The sequence below is a fragment of the Capricornis sumatraensis genome, chromosome 21 (genome assembly GCF_032405125.1).
Source record: "Capricornis sumatraensis isolate serow.1 chromosome 21, serow.2, whole genome shotgun sequence".
Classification (NCBI taxonomy): Eukaryota; Metazoa; Chordata; class Mammalia; order Artiodactyla; family Bovidae; genus Capricornis; species Capricornis sumatraensis.
The window spans coordinates 39,957,186-39,977,865 of NC_091089.1; the positions used below are offsets into that span (position 1 = coordinate 39,957,186).

The 20,680-nt window shown below is 45.8% G+C and overlaps 1 protein-coding gene across 2 annotated transcripts in view; it reads right to left on the reverse strand.

The window, feature by feature from the left end:
• The window catches only part of LPIN2 (lipin 2), a 53,561-nt gene that overhangs the window by 16,241 nt on the left and 16,640 nt on the right, over window positions 1-20,680 (reverse strand). For both annotated transcript variants that reach the window (XM_068993891.1, XM_068993890.1), the window contains exons 2-7: window positions 17,494-17,694; window positions 7,899-7,994; window positions 5,863-6,161; window positions 2,534-2,641; window positions 1,803-1,926; window positions 760-1,087 (exon numbers count right to left, since the gene is read on the reverse strand). In XM_068993891.1, coding sequence (XP_068849992.1) covers window positions 760-1,087; window positions 1,803-1,926; window positions 2,534-2,641; window positions 5,863-6,161; window positions 7,899-7,994; window positions 17,494-17,694 — 1,156 coding nt within the window. The remainder of the gene's footprint in view (window positions 1-759; window positions 1,088-1,802; window positions 1,927-2,533; window positions 2,642-5,862; window positions 6,162-7,898; window positions 7,995-17,493; window positions 17,695-20,680) is intronic.

Consider the following 20,680-nt stretch of genomic DNA (forward strand, 5'->3'; position numbering starts at 1 on the left):
TTCCATGTAAGGTTCTAACTGTTGCTTCTTGATCCGCACACAGGTTTCTTAGGAGGCAGGTAAGCTGGTCTGCCCTTCCCATCCCTTTAAGAATTTTCCAGTTTGTTGTGATCCACACAGTCAAAGACTTTAGCATAGTCAATGAAGCAGAAGTAGATTTTTTCTGGAATTCCCTTGCTTTTCTTTATGATCTAACAGATGTTGGCAATTTGATCTCTGAGTCCTCTGCCTTTTCTAAAATCCAGCTTGTACATCTGCAAGTTCTCGGTTCACATACTGCCGAAGCCTGGCTTCCGTGGTGACTCAGATGGTAAAGAATCTGCCTGCAATGCAGGAGGCCTGGGTTCAAACACTGGGCAAGGAGGATGCCCTGGAAAAGGGAATGACAACCCACTCCAATATTCTTGCCTGGAGAATCCCAAGGACAGAGTAGGCTGATGGGCCACAGTCCATGGGGCCACAAAGAGCCAGAAATGAATGAACAACTAACCCTTAAAGGGATTAATTTTACTCATTAATTGACTTTAATACCTTCATAATTTTTTCAGAGAATGCTTCTCAGTAGCCACGGCCGAGAGAGAGAGATCAGAGTTGGCTCTGCGGGTGCCCACAGTGTGATGGGGAAGACACACCCCTCATCCCCACCCTGGTGTGGCAGGTCCCAGTCGGGAGGACGGGGCCCCATGTATCACCTGAAACCCTGGGATAATTCACTACCTAGATTCGGAGCTGTCGAAGTCAAACCAAAGCCCTGATTACCTCTCTTCTTGGAGGGCGAGTCGACCTTAGCGGCTGGTCGAGCTTCCGAGAGTGCCTCCACGAAGGGGGGTGAGGGAGGCAGGTGGGGGGCATCCAACTCCACGGGGGGGTCCCGAGGGCCCGTTGCCAAGGCTGCCCCACCATGCTGCTTCCCTGGGGCTCGCGGCTTGGGCTTCACGATGGTGCAGACTGTCTCCCCCATTGAAGCGTCCTTCTCGACCTCACTCAGGAGGCTGTCCTCGCTGGGGATCACCCGGAAGTGGGTGTTTTCCGACGGCGTGATCATCGCTGTCCTGGGGTGATGCTCGGACCGCTCCCGTTTGCTGACCTGAAACAGGCATGTTTCAACGTTAAACTACTGTTGAAGGTGTCTGTTAACTCTGTTTCCTAAGCTGGATGCTGGTGCATGTGTTAATTTTATTTATAACTAGCACACATTCACTAAACACATAATTCTGTATGTGTAAAACTGTTCATAATTAAATAGTGGGAAAAACTACTCACTGCATTTTGTTCACTGTAACGATACTTACAAACGCGTTATACTTATAACTGTTTTACTATAAAGATCTAAGCACTGGAGAAGACAGGACATGTGAGCATTTCAGATGATAGAAGAAGAAAACTTGATCACTCCAGGGAATTGAGGCCTGCCTGCACTACCTCAAGGCCCTGTCACAACAATGTAAAAAGCAAAATGTGTATTTTCAAAACACTACATTTTTTGTCCTCTCAAGAAAAGCATTGTTCCAATTTTTTCTTCTTTCACCAAGAGCTGATAAAAAAGCTTTCATAATTGATTGCCTACTTAAACTTTCAGTGGAAGTTTTATTTTAGGTACTTTAAAATTTTTCCTGATTAAAATGTTAATGGTCAACATTACTGACTACACTGTTGGATTCCTTCTGCTGTGAACACAGCATGAACGTCATAGATGGTGTTAACGTGGCTTCGCTCATGTGACCACACGAGGGCGCCAGGCCTCTTTCACAACCGTCACTGGTGCAAAAACCGCCCTCCACCTCCAGCAGGGAACCCTCTACCTTGGTGGACTCCGGGAACCCGCCCCACGTCCACTCCATGTGGGACTCGGATCTGAGCAGGCTCCCAGCGGGCTTCACTTCCAGCTCTGAGTCGCTCTTAGGACAGGCCACCGGGGGGTAGGGGCTGCAAACACGGGACAAATAAATGTAATGATGTTAAAGCTGGGAATTTCGGTCTTGCTGAGCTCAACAGAGGAAAAGAAAGAGAAATAGAAGTGTGAACACGTCAATTTCACCTGTAGATACAAAATGGCTACTTTAATGCCAACTAGCATTTACTGTGGACTTGCTGGGTCCTCAATAATATAATTATCCCACTTGATTCTCACCAGAAATCAGTGAGAAAGGTAATTTTATAGGAGAGGAAATGCATGGAAAGATGGGTAAAGTTAACATAATACAGAAAGAAACTGGACTTGAACACAAAGTGTGACTGCATGCTTCTTCACGGTGTTACCCTGTTACACAGTGAGCAGTTCACACCAACAAGAACTGCAGAGGGTCAGATTCTATGCTGATTATACAAATCCATACTGGCCAACCCTGAGAATAAGTCAGATCAAGTTTAGGAACAAAGTAATTACTGAGGGGGAAGGCCCATACTCGTGTGGAAAGCACACCTTCAGTCCTCTTCTATATGAAAGACAGGGACGCATCAACATGGGGAGTAACAGAAAAGCTACTCAGCTTATCCTTCCTGTAGGAAATGAAACCATCTCCAGAACACTTACTTGTCTAAAGGGGACCAGTCTCCATCAGACAAGGGGTAGTGGTCTCCAGAATGGAAGAGCAGGGGCTCCTTATGTTCTTCTTCCTTTAAGGAAGCATTTGAAGATCTTCTGTGAAGGAAAAAAAAAAAAAAATTCAGACACAGAACAATGTTACTTACACCAGCTTTATAATATCCCCCAATTATGACACACTGTCTAAATGATACAAAAGAAGAAAGTCAAATGAACAATTAATAACTAAGTCTCTTAAAAAAGGAAATCTATGGACTGAGGAGCCTAGCGGTCTACAGTCCCTGAGATTTAAAGAGGCAGACATGACTGAGCCACGGACACGACCTTCCATGAAGGAGAAAGGGGTTTACTGGTGCCACCTACTGGACACCACTGCAATCACCATTCAAGCACGGGATAAACAGAAGGGACAGAAAGGAAAAAAGCTCCTTTTTACATCTGGTAGGGGTACTTGACTCAGAGGCTACAAGAAGCAAACTAAGGCTTTATCATACATTGCATTCAATCCTCGCAAACATGAAGCCGTAAAATCCTACCTTAGGTATTATTTAATCAAGGACCTAGAGGAGTTTAGTAACTTGCCCAAAGTAAAAAAGCTAGTAAGTAGTTGTATTCAAAGCAAGCAAGCCTGTGTTCTTTTCACTACACTCTCCTGCATGTTACAGAAAATGGAAGCAAGCAGACAGCTGAAGACAAAAGCTATGGCTTAAAAATTCAAAACTACAGGAAAAAAACTCTTAAAAATCCAGAACTTACTTTCAGTCTGAGAACTTTCTCTAAGTTAAAATCTGCAGGATGTAGGGATGTGAGGAAGATGACACAAAAGTATGACAGATGCTTTTAAAATTCATTCTCAGACCTTGGAACTGTAGAAGACTGAACTACTGCTAATAAGGTTTGAATTAATTTACCCTTTGGTTTCCCTGATTTGCAGAGTTAATAGAACTAACTTGCCATATAACCTTGAAAACATCCCTCAGAAGCACTAGTTTTTCATGTTTAGTTAGAAATTTATCCCTTGTTCTATGTACTCGGCAAGAGTCAATGTGAGACTCGTGTGGTGTGTCATGTTGAGAGCGCTGCAAAGTATATAGAAAAACTCTGAAAAGTTCAAACACTAAATATGATACAAATTCAAGAGCTCCTTACAGAAACTTTAATGTTCTACCAGGACAGACATGAGAATATCTATCACTTAATTAGCTAGACAAAAAATACAGATAGAAATCATTTTATTAATTTGTATTATCTCTTCTCTTCTTTACATCTTAATTCAATATGCTCTGCTTTACCGCCAACTCTGATACGTAACTATTTTTCCTTTTGGCTGCATTTCCTAAATCAGGTTTTCCAAACCCTCATCTCTTTTGTCTCAGAAAGATTGAGCTCTGGCACACCACCTTGTTTAAGAGGAAAGATACATGTATCACGTAAAAGGCTGATATCCAGATAAAAATACTGCATTTGTTAAAAGAGGAGATTGCAATGGTAAAAGCAGAAAGGGAAATCACTTGCTATGAAAAGTCCTTATCTGCCAAATTTGAAAGGGTAGTACAGCCTGGCCTATTACTATTTACATATTTGAAAGAGGTTTGAAAAGAGCAACATAAATGCCACGGAAAATTTTTTCTTTAAACGTATCTTTGGAATATATTTCACCACAGTATAAAAGATGGGGCTTCCCTGGTGGCTCAGACAGCAAGGAATCTGCCTGCAATGTTGGAGACCTGGGTTCAACCCCTGAGTCAGGAAGATCCCCTGGAGAAGGGAATGGCTACCCACTCCAGTATCCTGGCCTGGAGAACTCCATGGACAGAGGAACCTGGTGGGCTACAGTCCATGGGTTTGCAAAGAGTAGGACATGACTAAGTGACTAACACACACACACACGGGGCTGCAAAGAGTAGGACACGATTAGACGACACACATACCCCCCACCCCCCCACCCCCACCACACACACACAGTAAACCAAGAAACCCAGCAAAGCAAACTGGATTTAATAAAATATTGAGAGAGAAAAAGAGACCAGGCACCATTAAGAATTTACAAGCCCTAGAAGGGCAGGACATGTCTTCTCTGGGCAAATCTGGACAAAAATAGAACTCATTAGTTCAGATCCATCAGAGTGATGGAAAAAGCTGCTGATGCTGAGGTTCCCTTTAGTCCTGTGATTCACGAAAACCTGCCAAGCACGTTCAAAATGCACACGTACCCAAGGACAGGCAGCCAGGAGGCTGACCATGAGGGGCTAACGAAGCCTGTGGCACGGGGATGTAAGGGGGGTACAGGTGAGAGCATAAGGAAGAGCAGCGCTGACTCTATGCTGAAACGCAGCACAAACGTCTACAGCAACCCTGAACGGCAGAGGATCTATGGACGGGCAGACGGTCTAACACTGGTCAGGGTGGTGGGGGAGGCCCAGCTGAAGTTTGCGGATGGTGTGTCTGGAGCACTTCAGGCTTCACAGATGACCCCTAACATCACGGCTCCAAGTTCAGCTTTACTGTGTGAAACAACTACTTTTCTCATTCAAACGCCAACAGAGGTTCCGTGATATTCACAACTCTTGATTCAATGAACTGCACACTTAGATCCATGAATATCACTGTATGTAAATACACCCCAGTTTCTAAAGCACAGGGACAAACACTAACAGAAAGTCAAAGTCAGTGGCCTGAATCATCTACATGGATAAATCAGAGGGACTAAATGAGCTTTCCTCTATTCAGCTGGCAGCATATATATAAGAGATAAGGGGTTGCTAATGACCAGCGCCAAAGTTCACTGCTGACACCAGCTGACCCTTGTCCTCAGCTTGGGGTCAGTCAGTCCGTCTCAGTGTGACTAATGATCAAGTTTGCTTCTGGAAACAGGACACGTCCCATAAAAGACCCCTCTCAACAGGGCAGAAGGGGGCTGGCCAGTGTTTGTTTCATGCAGCAGAATGAAGAGGAGGGGAGGGAGGCATGGAGACCCTCGTCCCCGCGGACTGACACGGGCGTCCTCTGAGGCCACAGACGGTCAGGAGGGGAGCAGCGGCCTCCAGCCCCTGCACCCAGCTCCCATATGGACCCTGCAAGCCTGTCTGCCCTGGTGCATGGAAAGCAGAGACGCCTTTCTGACGGTGTGATTGTAGTCCTACACTGTGGTCTCTGCTGGGTGTCGTAAGCATCTCCATTGCACATCTGCCCTGGAGACGGTACACAGCATCACCTACATGAAAACCCTCCTCCTTCCCAGAGCCACCTGTGTCCAAGGCATGGTTTTCAGGGCACACACACACCTGCACATCTTTCCTTCTGTCCCTCCTGCCTACCTTGCCTGGGCCCCCTTGTCATCGTCAGAGCTCAGGTCCACACCCGTGGCGTCCCCAGCAGGGGGTGACACGGCCTGGTCCTCCTTCTTACTGTCCTGTTTGCATTTCTTCCTCCTTCGTTTTTTCTTTTTCACAGAACTAGGGGTGAAGACTGTCTCTGCTTCCAGGATGTGGGCAACGTCCGAACTCTGAGAAGGTCTTTCATTTCCACCTGGTTTCACCAAAGGGCTGTCGATGTCTGTAAAGAATTGATCTTCAGTAGGGATTGGTGACGTGGCCAGGTAAGCAGGGAGCTTCTCCTTAAAGAGAACACGAGAAAGAAAAGTTTGACAAACCCTATGGTGAATCAAAACAGCAGTGATTCTGGCTGACCTCACAGTGGTACAAAGAACACCTACTTAGCTCTCAAAGGTGAGCAAGTCACACTGACCACTACCTGCATAGGTCTCCACCCCCCTGCACAGCTGAGCCTTAGCTCGTGTGGGTCCACGTGGCTGAACATAGTGGAGGAGGGACGTGCTGGGTCAGCACAGGGCACGTGGAAGCTCAGCCAGAAGAGATTCACTGTTGGGGGAGGGGGGCGGGCGGGTGAGCTGAATCAGCATAAGAAAGGTTCGAGAAACGCACGTCCATACCATGGGCTATCATGCAGTGATGGAAAGGACAGTGCTTGGTCTAGACCTTCTGACTCGGGGGCGGGGGGGGGGGGGCGTGCTGACAACAACAGTGGGGGAAACAAAAGGTCAGTAAGTGGAGGCCAGAGGGATCCTGGTAATGTTTATCCCTCTTTATACCAGGAGCTGCTGGAAAGCGGGGCTTCTCTTCACAGTCTGTGTGGACAGCAGTGATTCTAGTGTTGTTGGATGAACTGCAATTTGTAATTTTTAAAGAAAAGCACATTATGCTAAAGAAAATCTGACCAATTGGGTCATATGCGGAATAGGTAAAAAAGGCTGGAAAGCTGACACTCCACTGAGCAGTTCTGAATGGAATCACGAGAAGTGACGGGTGCAGCAGGCAACAGACTCAGCACCCAGCCCTCTCACTGCCAGATTTACAGGGAGCCTCGTCAGCGTGACAGGTTACATCAGAGACGTTCACTCTTGTGATAACTCACTGCTTCTTTCTGCCTTCCGCCTGTGTCTCTGATAGGGAAATTTTTTCTCCAGGGCAAAGTAAATGCAAATAAGACAACATGAAAACAAGTAATTAAGATACGAGGAGAAACACCGGTCTGGCAAGTTCCCCTTCATAATCACTGGTTCCTGCTGCCTTCCATACCAGTACTGACGCTGCCAGCCCTGAGTGAACAATGATGAACAATCTCATTCCACTGTTGTTTTTCTTTGGGAATTTATGGCATCAAACTAGCAGTTCATCTTCACAAACAAAAAAAAGTAGCTATCTTAATAATTTGAAGCTATTGTTTTTGCTCTGAGATTTTATTCTCCACAATGAAAGATTTAATGATGCCCCCTAAGAAGTTGCAAGAAGATCCACCTTAAATTACTCAGGAGCAGCTTAGACACATTCACATCAGTGGATACACAGGGAAGGGGGTCAGTTGTGCTCTCGCCGAGAGAGGCCAAACATGCAACAATCACACATAAAGGACAGAGGCCAATTAGTCACCTCTCCCCAGATCATAATAAACTAATGCACCTCACTATCAAGGACCGGGATGTCATGTCCCCAACAGAAACCTCAAACGTGTTCCCAAGCTCAAAGGTCACGTGTCCACATGCAGACGCAGCCTGCTGTGCCTCTGTGATGACTCGGGTGGAGCTGAGCGTGCTCAGGCCAAGGTGTGAACTGTGCAGGCACCACCTGAGAAAGTCACCGGACGCTCACAGTGGGGGCCAGGCCAGGGCCTTCGCACGTGGGCAGCCTGGACCTCAGGGGTGGGGGTGGGGGGAGTTCCTCCTGCTCCAGCTCCCTTCTGACAGCCCAGTTCTTCAACCCAAAGTGAAAGCTCATCTGGCCAGCAGCGACCATCCACGAGTGTGCGGCGACCGTGGCCCGCCCCCAGGACTTACATACTCCTCTTCCGTTTCCTCTACAAAGAAAGCTTCCCCGTTGTCGCCCAGCTTCATGTGGAGATCCACAGCGTCGCCATTGATCTCTATGTCAATCTAGGAGCAGACACAGTGAGGCTGAGCAGTAAGCGTCCATCCTCCCAGCTCAACAAAGCCCAGACTCCAGGCTCTCAGGCAAGCTTAGTCCTGAGGCTCCCAGAGAGACCCTCCACTCCCTGCCCCACCCCACCCCCCTCCCCACGTCCCACCCCGACGACACCACAGACGGAGAGAAAAGGCTTGATCACCTATTTTCATAACAAATTTAAAAAGTTTATTTTCCCAAATGTCATAAGGTGGGGGAAGTCCCACTGTCAGCACACACTTGAGCCCCTCTGGAGGGCACCATTTTTTTCTGGAAGGGAAGCTATCACCAACCTAGACAGCGTATTAAAAAGCAGAGACATTACTTTGCTGACAAAGGTCCATCTAGTTTCTTCAGTTTTTCCGGGAGTCATGTATGGATGTGAGAGTTGGACTATAAAGAAAGCTGAGCGCCAAAGAATTGATGCGTTTGAACTGTGGTGTTGGAGAAGACTCTTGAGAGTCCGTTGGACTACAAGGAGATCAGGAAATCAGTCCTGAATATTCACTGGAAGGACTGATGCTGACGCTGAAACTCCAGTACTGTGGCCACCTGACGTGAAGAACTGACTCACTGGAAAAGACCCTGGTGCTGGGAAAGATTGAGGGCAGGAGGAGAAGGGGACGACAGAGGATGAGATGGTTGGATGGCATCACCAATTCAATGGACATGAGTTTGCGTAAGCTCCAGGAGTTGGTGATGGACAGGGAAGCCTGGCGTGCTATAGTCTATGGGGTTGCAAAGAGCTGAATACGACAGAGTGACTGACCTGAACTGGAGGTCACAGCACTGCCAGGCCTCCCGTGAGAGACTTGGGTCAGCATGAACCTCAGCTCCCACACTGTGCTGACAATGTAACTACAGGAAGCACACACTTCACCACCAGCCCCTCCGTCCACAGTCACCCAGTCATCTTGCAGTAACCACAGGGAGTAGCTTGAGGCCCGCCTCGGATACTGAAATCCATACACGCCCAAGTCCCTTACAGAGCAAAGGGCGCCATCCTTGCACAGAACCCACTCATATCTTCCCATGCACTCTAAGTCATCTCTAGACTACTTCTAATACATAGCTCAACATAAATGCTATGCAAACACTTGCCAGTGCATAGCAAATGAAATTTTGCTTTGGGGAACTTCCTGGAAAAATTTTTCCAAAGTATTTTTGATCTATGATTGGTTGAAACCTTGGATGCAGAACCCACGGATACAGAGGGGCGACCGCACAGAAACAGCAGAGGCCCGTCATGACCACAGGCTCGTCACGTCGCTTCTTCAGAGCCTGTCAGTGGCCAGTCCCAGCACATCTGTCCCTCAGTTCAGCCACAGGCGGCGAAGCGTGCGGCTGTGCTTCCTCCCGGTCTCCCAGTGACAAACCCAGCTGACACCTTATAAAATGGACAATGGAAAGAGGACACTGGCCAGAACCAAAGTGCAGCTAAAGAAACAAACAGTACCAGTGCTGGGGGAGGAAACCAAAATGGACATCAGCAGTTACAGAAGAAACGGCCAACTTTGCAAACGAGACGCAGGACGTGTGGCAGAGGAACCTGGAGGCGAGTTTATCCCAGAAAAGAGGGAAGGAGCTGTGACAAAAGGATGCAGATGGAGAGGAAGGGACACCGGCAAAACCTCAGGCCGAAGCAACTCCCCGAGACGCCTCAGGGCATGGCAATTCCAAAGGACCAAAAGCCCGACGCTGAGGCAGATTCAGAAAGGAGCAGGGCAAGCTGCTAAGACAATGAAAAGACACTTATTCCCCAGTGCAAGTGTTATGTCAAGAAGGCAAGAGCTGTTCACACCACTCCTGATGAGTGTTTTGTGAAGAAAGAAGACACTTTATTCTCATTATTTCTCATGTTTTGAACGGCAGTGCACTATTTCACTATTTTTCATTTTCCTGTACATCTATAACACAGTAAGAGTTTTGGCAAGTTTTGACCAAAGCTTATAGAGGTCATGGACGAGCCCTAACTTCCCTCACTGACTAACTTTCCTTTCGCAGGGTTTCAGCCTGCCCCTTTTCATTGTCTGAATTACTGTACAAAGTGAGGAGTGTTTGTATAAATGAAATACTGCCATATCCTTTAAAAATAATGCAGTTATCTGCAGGTTCTGAATAAATACTTCTAAATATTTTACAATAATAAATACTAACTTTCAAAACTCTTACCAATAACTTGTGAACTTTGGCTTTAGACTGTTCAAGACACAGAGACAAACACACAAAGGCATAATATAGACATAAGTGGAACAATCTGTGAGCTCAGTGTCCTTAGCTCTGCACGGCCCTTGTGGTGGGAACAACTGCACAGTCCACTGGCTGTTTCCACTGAGGACCAGTGATCCCTTCCGACCACAGCTGAGCCTGGCTCACTTCCAGCTCCATCTTCCCGGGAGTAACCAAATGATGAGATAAGCAACATCGTATTAAACAGTATTAGCTGACGTATGTTGTCAATGCTTGTTATAAAAATCCCATGTATGAATAACATAGCCATGTTTAAGGGAAGAAAATGAACCTAAGTAACTTTGGAGAACAGTATGCAGACTAATTCTATGTTTAAAGGCAAAAAAAAAAACCAAAAAAAACAAAAACCTCTGAACAGATACTGTACTGCAGTTAGTGATTTCTTTTTAATCACAGAGATGTGAGTTCACAATCCTGAAATTCCTATGTGTGTATTCTAGGACTGAACAAACATGTTGCTTACTGTGGATGATGAAAGGCATGGTGCTCACTGTCGGAGAAAGATGCTGCAATGAGATGAGCCCTGAGGTGCCAGGCTGGAAGGGGGCGATGCTGCAGACCTCTAGTTCTTACAGGCAGGTACAGATGCAGGTACTTACGCACGTGAATCTTTCAGCTCTGCCGCCTAGGGAGCTACAGGCAATTGCACCTCAGACCAGTGAGCGTACCCAGTGACCAGATCTTTGTTTCCAGACACTGTTCTCCAATCAAGAAACCAAAGCTCCCTTCAGTTCAGTTCTGTCGCTCAGTCGTGTCCAATTCTTTGCGACCCGATGGACTGCAGCATGCCAGGCCTCCCTGTCCATCACCAACTCCCAGAGTTTACTCAAACTCATGTCCATCGAGTCGGTGATGCCATCCAATCATCTCATCCTTTGTTGTCCCTCCTCCCGCCTTCAATCTTTCCCAGCATCAGAGTCTTTTCTAATAAGTTGGTTCTTCGCATCAGGTGGCCAAAATATTAGAGTTTCAGCTTCAGCATCAGTCCTTCCAATGAATGTTCAGGACTGATTTCCTTTAGAATTGACTGGTTTGATCTCCTTGTAGTCCAAGGGACTCTTAAGAGTCTTCTCCAACACCACAGTTCAAAACCTCCCTTGGAGAAATAATAATTCCAGGGTTGAGGCAGGGAGAGTAGTCTCCAGTGCCGGAAAGTAACAAGGAGTGCTTAAAAAATGATAGGAGCGTTTCAAAAGCACTCAGCTCGAAGGAGCTAACAACGTCTGAAACTGGGACAATCTTAGCAACTACAGAAATAATGATAATAATGATTACAACCCATGGGGTAAAATTAATATCCGTGAGTCCACACCAATCTAATAATTGAAAAGCTAAGCAAATAAGAGAATAGCTCTTTGACAAAGTACAATTTCAATGAATAAGTAGAGCAGGAAGAATGGAAACAGAAAGTCACCATTTGGGAAACACCAGAGCAATCACACACAGCAAAGTCCACCATGTCCCCTAAAATTCCTGGTGAGAGCATAATGAAAGACAGGCTATGCGCACAGTCCCGAGGTTTCTTCCCACAAATAATCTCACAGCCATCACTCAACAGTGAGCAGAGCTAACACCACCGGCAAGGAGGGTGCACCGCACGCGGTGTCCTTCTCACCCAAACGAGAAAGCATCGGAGAACTCAAACTGAGAGACCATCTACACGGTAACTGTTCTGCACTCTAAGAAGTCAAGGTCACACGGAAAGACAGGACTGTCGGAGAGCAGAGGGCGAGAGCAAGGAGGGATCCTGCAACAGAGAAAAGACACGAGTAGAAACGCTGGTGAAGTGGTGTTTGTTGTGAAGGTCTGTGCTGCTGTTTGTTGTTCAGCTGCTTCGTCGTGTGCGACTCTGCGATCCCGCAGACTGCTGCACGCCAGGCTTCCCTGTCCTTCACCATATCGTGGGGTTTGCTCAGATTCATGTCCACAGAGTTGGTTACGTTATCTAACCACCTTATCCTCTGTTGCCCACTTCTCCTTTTGCCTTCAATCTTTCTCAGCATCATGGTCTTTTCCAGTAAGGTCTTTAGCTGATAGCTTATACTGATGTTGACTTCCTGGTTTTGATCACCATACTACAGTCATGTGGAACGTGAACATGAAGGGAAGAAGTTGGGTGAAGGGTATATGGAAACTTTAAAAACTGCATTTGCAACTTGTCTGTCCATCTAAAATAAACTAAAAAATATGTCAAAATCATGAAACAAAGCCTGAGGAACTGTTACAGAGTGGAGGAGACTAAGAGTACAGGATGGTGAAAGGCTCCGTGTCACGGTGATGGCCTTCCTGGTGGCTCAGACAGTCAAGAATCCACCTGCAATGAGGGAGACCTAGGTTCGATTCCTGAGGGAAGATCCCCTGGAGATGGGAACAGCTTTCCACTCCAGTATTCTTGCCTAGAGAATCCCATGGACAGAGGAGCCTGGTGGGCTACAGTCCATGGGGTCACAAAGAGTCAGACACAACTGAGCGACTTTTATGGTACACATGTGTGTTTAAACTTATCAAATATGGCCTTTGACCATGTGCAGTTGGTGTGTTAATCATAAAATAAAACTGTAAGAAAAGGATAACACTATAAAAGGAAATCAGAAAAACAGGCAACTAAGAAATGAATCCAAAACAAGTGAAAAATCTTATGTAAAAAATTCCCTATTTCAGAAACGTTAGTGATTATTTTACACAAAACTCACATTTCTTTTACTTGTTAAAACCAAGAGGAGCATGAAACAGTTTCCACAGGCCAAGCATTAACCCTCACTCGCCTCCGTGCTGGCTCTTCTCAGTGCTATTACTGAGAACGTTTACTGAAAAAGCGGCGTATGATGAGAACTCTAACTCCTCTAAAACAAAATGCTGCAGCAAGCTCCTGAGCCAAGAGAAAAACATACTTTCAGACAGGTGTCTTAAGTTTTCTTTCATAATAAACTAGCTGAAGTCACATACGCATCTAGAGTCATGCAAGGCCTCTGAAGCAGCTGAAATAATGGCAGCTTCTTCCAGAGTCATAGGAAGACTGTCTCTAATCAAAAAAGTTACGTGAGAACTGAAGAAAGAAAAAAATGTGCTCCATAATGGCAAATTTCAAGTTTCTCAGGATGACTTAATTTATTCAACTAGAGTCAGACCTATAATTTAAATAACCCATGTTTGTTGACTGATTGCTATATAAAATTTGAAAGTTAAACTAAATAGGACAAATGAAACATTTAAAATTATTCTATATTAGATTAAAAAAAAAACAACAGATTCAAACTAATACCATCCTTTAAAACACTCACTTTTGGAGGTTACCCATTCATCTGACATACCCGGGAAAATGGAAGACTGCTTCTCCAGGATGCAGATTCAAAGTTTGTTTCAAAACCATTCTTAAACAGTTAACCCTTTGGTTTACGTTTATCGTCCTTATTTTTAGGTCCTCCACCAGGGATTGAACCCCGACCCCTGGAAGTGACAGCCCTGAGTCTCAACCTCTGGACAGCCAGGAATTCCCAAATGTGACATTTCTTAGTATGACAACTTACTTTGGTCTCTTGGTTTGACTCTAAATGGAGCTTGGCTCTTTCCAAAAATTAAATCTATCATCAAGATTGTGCCAATACTGAGAATACTTCAAGGAATATGCCATGAGTCCTTTAGGTCTCAAAGGAAAAATACTAAAAATATTTTGAGAGATGGCACCAAGTTGGAATAAATGCTTCCCAAGGTGACTATTTTATTAAAGAGGACCCTCATTTTTGTTTTTTTCTGTTTTTAATTTTTAAAAAATTTTGTTTACTTTTATTTGGAGGATAACTGCTTTACAATATTGTGTTGGTTTATGCCATACATCAACATGAATCAGCCATAAGTACACATATGTCCTCTCCCTCTTGAACCTCCCTCCCACCCCGTCCCAACGCTGTAGGTTGTCACAGAGCACCAGTCTGAGCTTCCTGCATCCACATCAAACTCCCATTGGCTATCTATTTTACATACGGTAGTGTATAAGCTTCCCTGCTCCTCTCTTCATTCATCCCACCCTCCCCTACCGCTTCTGTGTCCACTAGGAGAAACCTCATTTTGGTGTGTCAATATTACTTTTTTAGTAGAGTGGAAGTTGCTTAGTTGTGTCCGACTCTTTGAGACCCCAAGAATTCTCCAGGCCAGAATACTGGAGTATTCTGGGTAGCTGTTGCCTTCTCCAGGGGATCTTCCCAACCCAGATCTCTGGCACTGCAGGCGGATTCTTTACCAGCTGAGCCACCAGGGAAGCCCAAGGAAGAAGTTTACTTCTAGTAAACTGGTTTCTAAAACACTTGTTTCCATATGGTCATATTTCCTACATTGTGCCTTTTGCTCAACACATATGACAGATGTTGAAACAGAACTAATTCTGGGAGATGCTGGCAGTAGCAGGCGCGTGTTTTGGCCACTCTTTGGGTGGGTGTATCTCTGTTCCCTTTGGAGATCCAATCTCCTCTATTTCATTTTTTTTTTTTTGAAGTTGGTATCATTTTTAATATTCTTAACATAATGAGTTACAGGTTAAATTGGAAAAAAGTCTACAGTTATTTTAAAATATGCTCATGTGCATATCTTAATTTTATCTGAATATATTATGAATAAATAATATGAAAAATTATGAAAAATGCAAGCTTGTGGGATGCAGCAAAAATGACTTGCATGTTTGTTTCCTTCAAGCCTCAATCTCCTCTATTTCAGACCATCTATTTCCAGTGGCTATAGAGAGCAGAGGCGGGGCTGCTGCTCCAGCCAGGCCAATCAATACATTTCACCCCCAGCTATGGTGACTGGTCCCCGAGACGTATGTAACCAAGTCTGACAGGGAGACAACTCTGGTACTTTTGCAGAAAGGAGAGGCTGTCTTCCTGCCGAGGCTGCTGAGTCAACGGAAGTCAGCCTGCATGTGCGGCAGCCGCTGTGCATTAGACAGACAGACAGAAAGGGAGCAGAGCTGAAAGGCGAGGGGAGATGATTCTGGTGACACCTTCAGCAGCTCTAAGTAAAGCCCTGAGTGTTTCAAATCCTCCTGGACTTCAGTTACACAGGCCAATTTAATTCCTTTTTTGCCTAAGCTAGTGTGAGGTGGACTTTTGTCATCTATGATGGAAACTGTCCTTTCTAATACACGGGGTTATTTACCTTTGATAAGCAATTAAATCAGTTTTGTGTTAAATCAACAAGATTAATATTTCAAAATATCAAGTACATCTTTATCTTCTGAAAGTAAACTCCTGAATTATGAAAACTACAGGAGTACTGTGTTCTATCAAGCAAAGAGCACGGCAACGGCAGAGGGAAAATTATTACACTGCCTCTTCCCTTAAAACCAGAGGTTTTCAGGTGGTTAGGGTCTCAAGTTCACTTCATAGGTGTCCCTATACTTGAAAATTGCATTTTTAATTGAAAATCAACTTCCCTGGTGGTTCAGTGGCTAAGACTCCCCACTCCCAATGCAGGGGCCACGGGTTGGATCCCTATCAAGGATCACATGTCATAACTAAGACCCAGCACAGCCAAATAATCTAAAATAATAAAATAAAATCAATAGCTTTCCCTAATCCAAAATGACCTAAAATATAAAACAGCACAATGTCTCCAAACTGCCAGTCCCTCAAGGCAGACATGGGTTTGGTTTTACTGTCACAGGAAAGCTATGCTTTGGTCAAACAGCCAAATTTCCTCCCAAATATATCCTTTGGGTCTCTGGGCTACCAAGGGAAGGAATGGGGAAGAACTTTTCTCTTTTCCTGGGCCTCATGGATAGACTTCTATTACAAGCTTGACGAGCTATTTCTATAGCACAATGACGTGTGTGGCTGCATACGGAAACTGCATTACTATCTTAGAGGCATAGAGCAAGCAGGAAGAGAGCCACTGTCCGCCCAGTCACACTTACAGATGCACAGAGGTGTACATACATCAGCCTGCAGGTTCCAGTTCGGAGGCCAGATGACTTATCCAATCGTCTGACCAAAACCCCAGATCACAGAGGGGAAGTGGAGGGCGGGAAGCCTTATGAGTCATTTTACAAACAGACCCTTGCACAACTACCGGGAAATTCCAGTGCAGGAATGGTTGCTAATTCTCCCAAAGCCGAAACAGTCTGAAAGCACACAAGATTAGCATTACCAGAAAGTAAGAAAAAATTCCAGGGACGCTCGGCTGTGACCAAACACGCCTGCAGTGGGCAGTTTCCTAGTCCCTCAGGACATTGCCGCTGCTTGCGGGTTCTAAACGGGCACTCTGAACAGAGGCCGGGCCACACAAGCCCCGCCACCCTGGTTCTCCAGGCTCTTTCAAAATAATGTAAGTTCAATTAAGACAGAGGGAAGTTTCTATTTTAAAGAGTAAGATCAGCTGTGTGATTAGCCAAAACCTGAAAAAAAGAGACGTCTGCAACTTAGGACAGTGGTCCTCTGACATGTACTTCTGTGGATCTTTCACGGGGGTTGAAAATCCTGACAGAACCTCCTTATGCTGTTTAGGGAGACAACATGGGACAGGAGCAGAAAGCAAATCACTACTATGTACCTGAGAAGCTTACTCTTAGCTCAGCTTTTTCTAACATGATCGACATCAATCAGATACACTAACAGACTTCCCAAGTGCTCCTGAAGGGAGAAGCATGTTAAAAAAAAAGAGAGAGAGAGAAAAGAAAACCAACGTCTTCTTTTTGAAAGAAATTATCCCTAAAATAATAAAAGCCTGTGGATTTTCACTTCAGTCAGATTTGTGAAAAAGTCCTGGTATTTACAACAAGATTTTACAGCTTTGCAAAAACAAATATAGAACTTTGGCATTAATTTCATTTAAACAAATATACTCCTGAGCATACCAACCTACTCTATCCAGTTGGTCTGTAGGCATAACACTAAATATTTTAAAGTGCTGTATAAGGTAAAGGCACTTTTCTAAATACACCTAACTTCCCCATTTATAACTCTAGTTTAGGTTTGGGTTTTCTAAGTTGCAACACACAGGATTATTAAAATGATTTTCACCTCTCTTCCCCCCAAGACTTCCTGTAGGAGGGCTTTGTGGATTTAGAAGCAAACTCAAAAGCAGTATGAAGGGTGGACTTCCCACACCGCTGTCGTCAACAGCAGACAGGTTCTCAAAACAGAAGCAGGGAGATCCCGGGAGCTCACGGGCAGGGCTGACCCTGCTGCGCCCCACTGCCCAGGGGACAGGGCACACACGACCGGCACTCACCACCTTCTCCTTGGACCTCAGGACCCCCAGCTTCCCGAAGCGCACGTGGAAGGGCGAGCATTGGTAGGAGCCATCCTGCTGTCGCACAACCACCACGTCGATGCAGCCGGACAGCGTGGCCTGGTTGATGCCCTTGTAGAGCTCCTTCACTGTGACGATCACCTGCCCCGCCAGCTGCCCCACATAATTCATGGTTTGAGACTAAAAGAGACAGAACAAATTGGATGAGATGTTAATACTGAGTTTGTGGATCTAATGGCAACAGCAGAGAAAAAGCTACAGTGACCACGTGGCTCACGTGTCCCCCAGACTATTATCCACCCTGTGACGCTCGCCCCTCCGTGTCCGCTGACGTGGTAGCTACACACGTCCACGCACGGGCAGCCCCAGCCCGTCCACCATGGAACCGAGGGGTGGCCCAGCTGGGCACGCAGAAGTCCCCTCTCCTCTTTCAGCATCTTGGATCAAGCCTGCTACCACGAGGTGCTTCCCCCCAAAGTACAGAACCTGCAGGAACCACCAAAGAACCCCGACACCATTCAGCCCTTCTGCCCGAGACAGCTGGGTCCTGCGTAAAACGCATCCACTGAGGAAGAAGCCATGTGGAACAGTGAGTGAAGATCACCCCCAAGAGGAAGCTCCTGTGCGAGTGAGAGATGGGTTTTCTACAGAATTAAGACTATGGTTCAAAGGCACGCTAGATTAAACAACTGGTGAGCAAGGCTGAGCTGAACCGATTTATAACAAACCCTTTAGAGCTTCAGCACAGCTCACCAGAACACACGTTCACGTCCCACAAAGTTCGAAGCACAGAAAAAACGCTTAATCCTGTTCCTTAACGACAATTCACTATTTAAATCAGGACCACCAGACTGCAGAGTGTCCTCCAGGAAGGGTCAAAAAGGCGAAGGTACCTGCCTGGGGCGCAGGGCCCCCAACCATTTCATCTGACCACAGGATGGGGGCCCGTGCCCCTGGCTCTTCCGTTAGCCCCTCTTTAGTCCTAGGTTGTCAAATTTCATTTCCAGTGACCCACACAACCACAGTTCATCCATTAGACACTGGCTCTCCTAGCGGAGTGTCGAAGCACAACCAAGGAAAACACCTTCCTGAGGAGAGGAACACAACCCTGACGAGACCCACCCCGCCTCAACTTCCACCGAAGCAGAGACCCGATGGGCTCTCCTGCAGAGGATTCACCATCAGCACAGCTGCCTCTCTAAACCCGGATCAAAAACTGATATTGAGATCAAAGTTACAGGTTCAGAAAAGTTCCCAGAGAGCACAGTCTAACTGTAAGAAAGTCCAAAGCTGAACTGGAAGAATACACGCCCTGCCCACACGAGCCCAGGGCCCCGCAGTGCCCGTGCCACAGAGACGCCCACTGCTCTTCACAGGAGAGCCGGCGCCGGACCCCGCTCAAACACACCTTCCCGCTCTCGTGCATAGCAATCAAGGCCTATTTCCACGTCACGGAGCCGAGCCACAATAGCGTCACCTGGAAAACGCCTTCAATATTTTAAAGCTGGTGCCAGCAAGTCCCCAAATTGCACCTACAGAAAGAGCTGACTGTGGGGATGTAACCAGCTGGGGAACTTACCACTGACAACAGAATGCAGTGGCGGGCGTCCTTTACGAGGTGAGCTCTACAACAGTGACAAGTTGGTATGATTTCAGTTCAGGATAAACGAACTCGATAGTAAGGCCAAATGAAGCACGTTATCAAGTACTGGATAATGATTTCTTGAATGAATAAGGGAATGGACAAACCATCAATCAAAGAGAATAAAAAAGTAAGAAACATATGTGCAATGGAAATAGTGTGTTATCAGAATATATCATCACATATTTTTTAAACACTGATCTTTTGAGGTTGTGATAACTGTGGATTCACACACATGCAGTTCTAAGAAGTAATATGACGAGATACCATATATTCTTTACCAGCCTCCTCCAATGGTAACATCTGGCAAAGTTCCAGTGCAATCATCATAATTGGGCATTGATAGTATCCTGGTAGGCTGCAGTCCATGGGGTCGCTAAGAGTCGAATATGACTGAGCGACTTCACTTTCACTCACTGGAGAAGGAAATGGCAACCCACTCCAGTGTTCTTGCCTGGAGAATCCCAGGGACGGGGGAGCCTGGTGGGCTGCCGTCTATGGGGTCGCACAGAGTCGGACATGACTGACGTGACTTAGCAGCAGCAGTGACTCAGTTAAGACTGAGAACATTCCATTATGACAAAAGTTTGTCCTGTGGGCCTTTTATGGTCACACACACCTGCTTTCCCTCTGTCGGCTCTCCCTCCTGAATCCCTGGCAACCACTGACCCGCTCTTCACTGCTGAGATTTTTGCCATTTTTTAGGAGGGTACAGAATCACACAGTACCTAACCCCTGGAGACTGCCTTTCCTCGCTCATATTTCTAAGGAGACTCATCCAGGTTGGTGCATGCACTGACAGCTTGCTCCTCTCTACTGATGCTGAGTATTTCATGGAGTGGATATACCGCAGTTTACTCATTCACTGGTTGAGGAACAGCTGAGCTATTTCAGATTCTGAGTTATCACAAAGAAAACTGCTTTAAACATTCCTCTATGGGTTTCTGTGTGAAAATCAGTTCTCAGCTGACTGGGGAAAATGCCCAGGAAACGTTGAGCGCTGGTTTGAATGGGACTACTTAGTTTTCACAGACGCAGCCACCAGAGCTGCTGGCCCGCTGCCCACTTCCACCAGCCGTGTCTGAGAGATGCAGCGTCGTCTGAGTCCCTGCCAGCACTCGGCATTCTCACTACTTTTTATGACAGCCCTGATGACAGGTGTGTAGTGATACTGGTTTCAATTTGCATTTCCCTAACAGCTAATGATGCAGAAAATTAAATTTTGTGATATAAAAGAGCACTACACCTGATTTAGAGTGAATGAATGTATTTTTGTTCCTTATTTTTGGGGTCATGGTGCACAATCTTTATACGTTAAGAATGTCTCCAAAAACAGAAGTGAAATAAAGTTTAGTCTTAAGCACTTCATCTTTTCACTCTCTTTTAGTTTGAACAGTGCATCAGAATTTTCATATTCTGTAGGTGATACATGTTCACCAACACCCTCTTGGCCTGTCATAGCACATATGTTAAACCAACAGCACCCACATGATCAATCTTTGTATTATGCCTGACAGTAGCAAT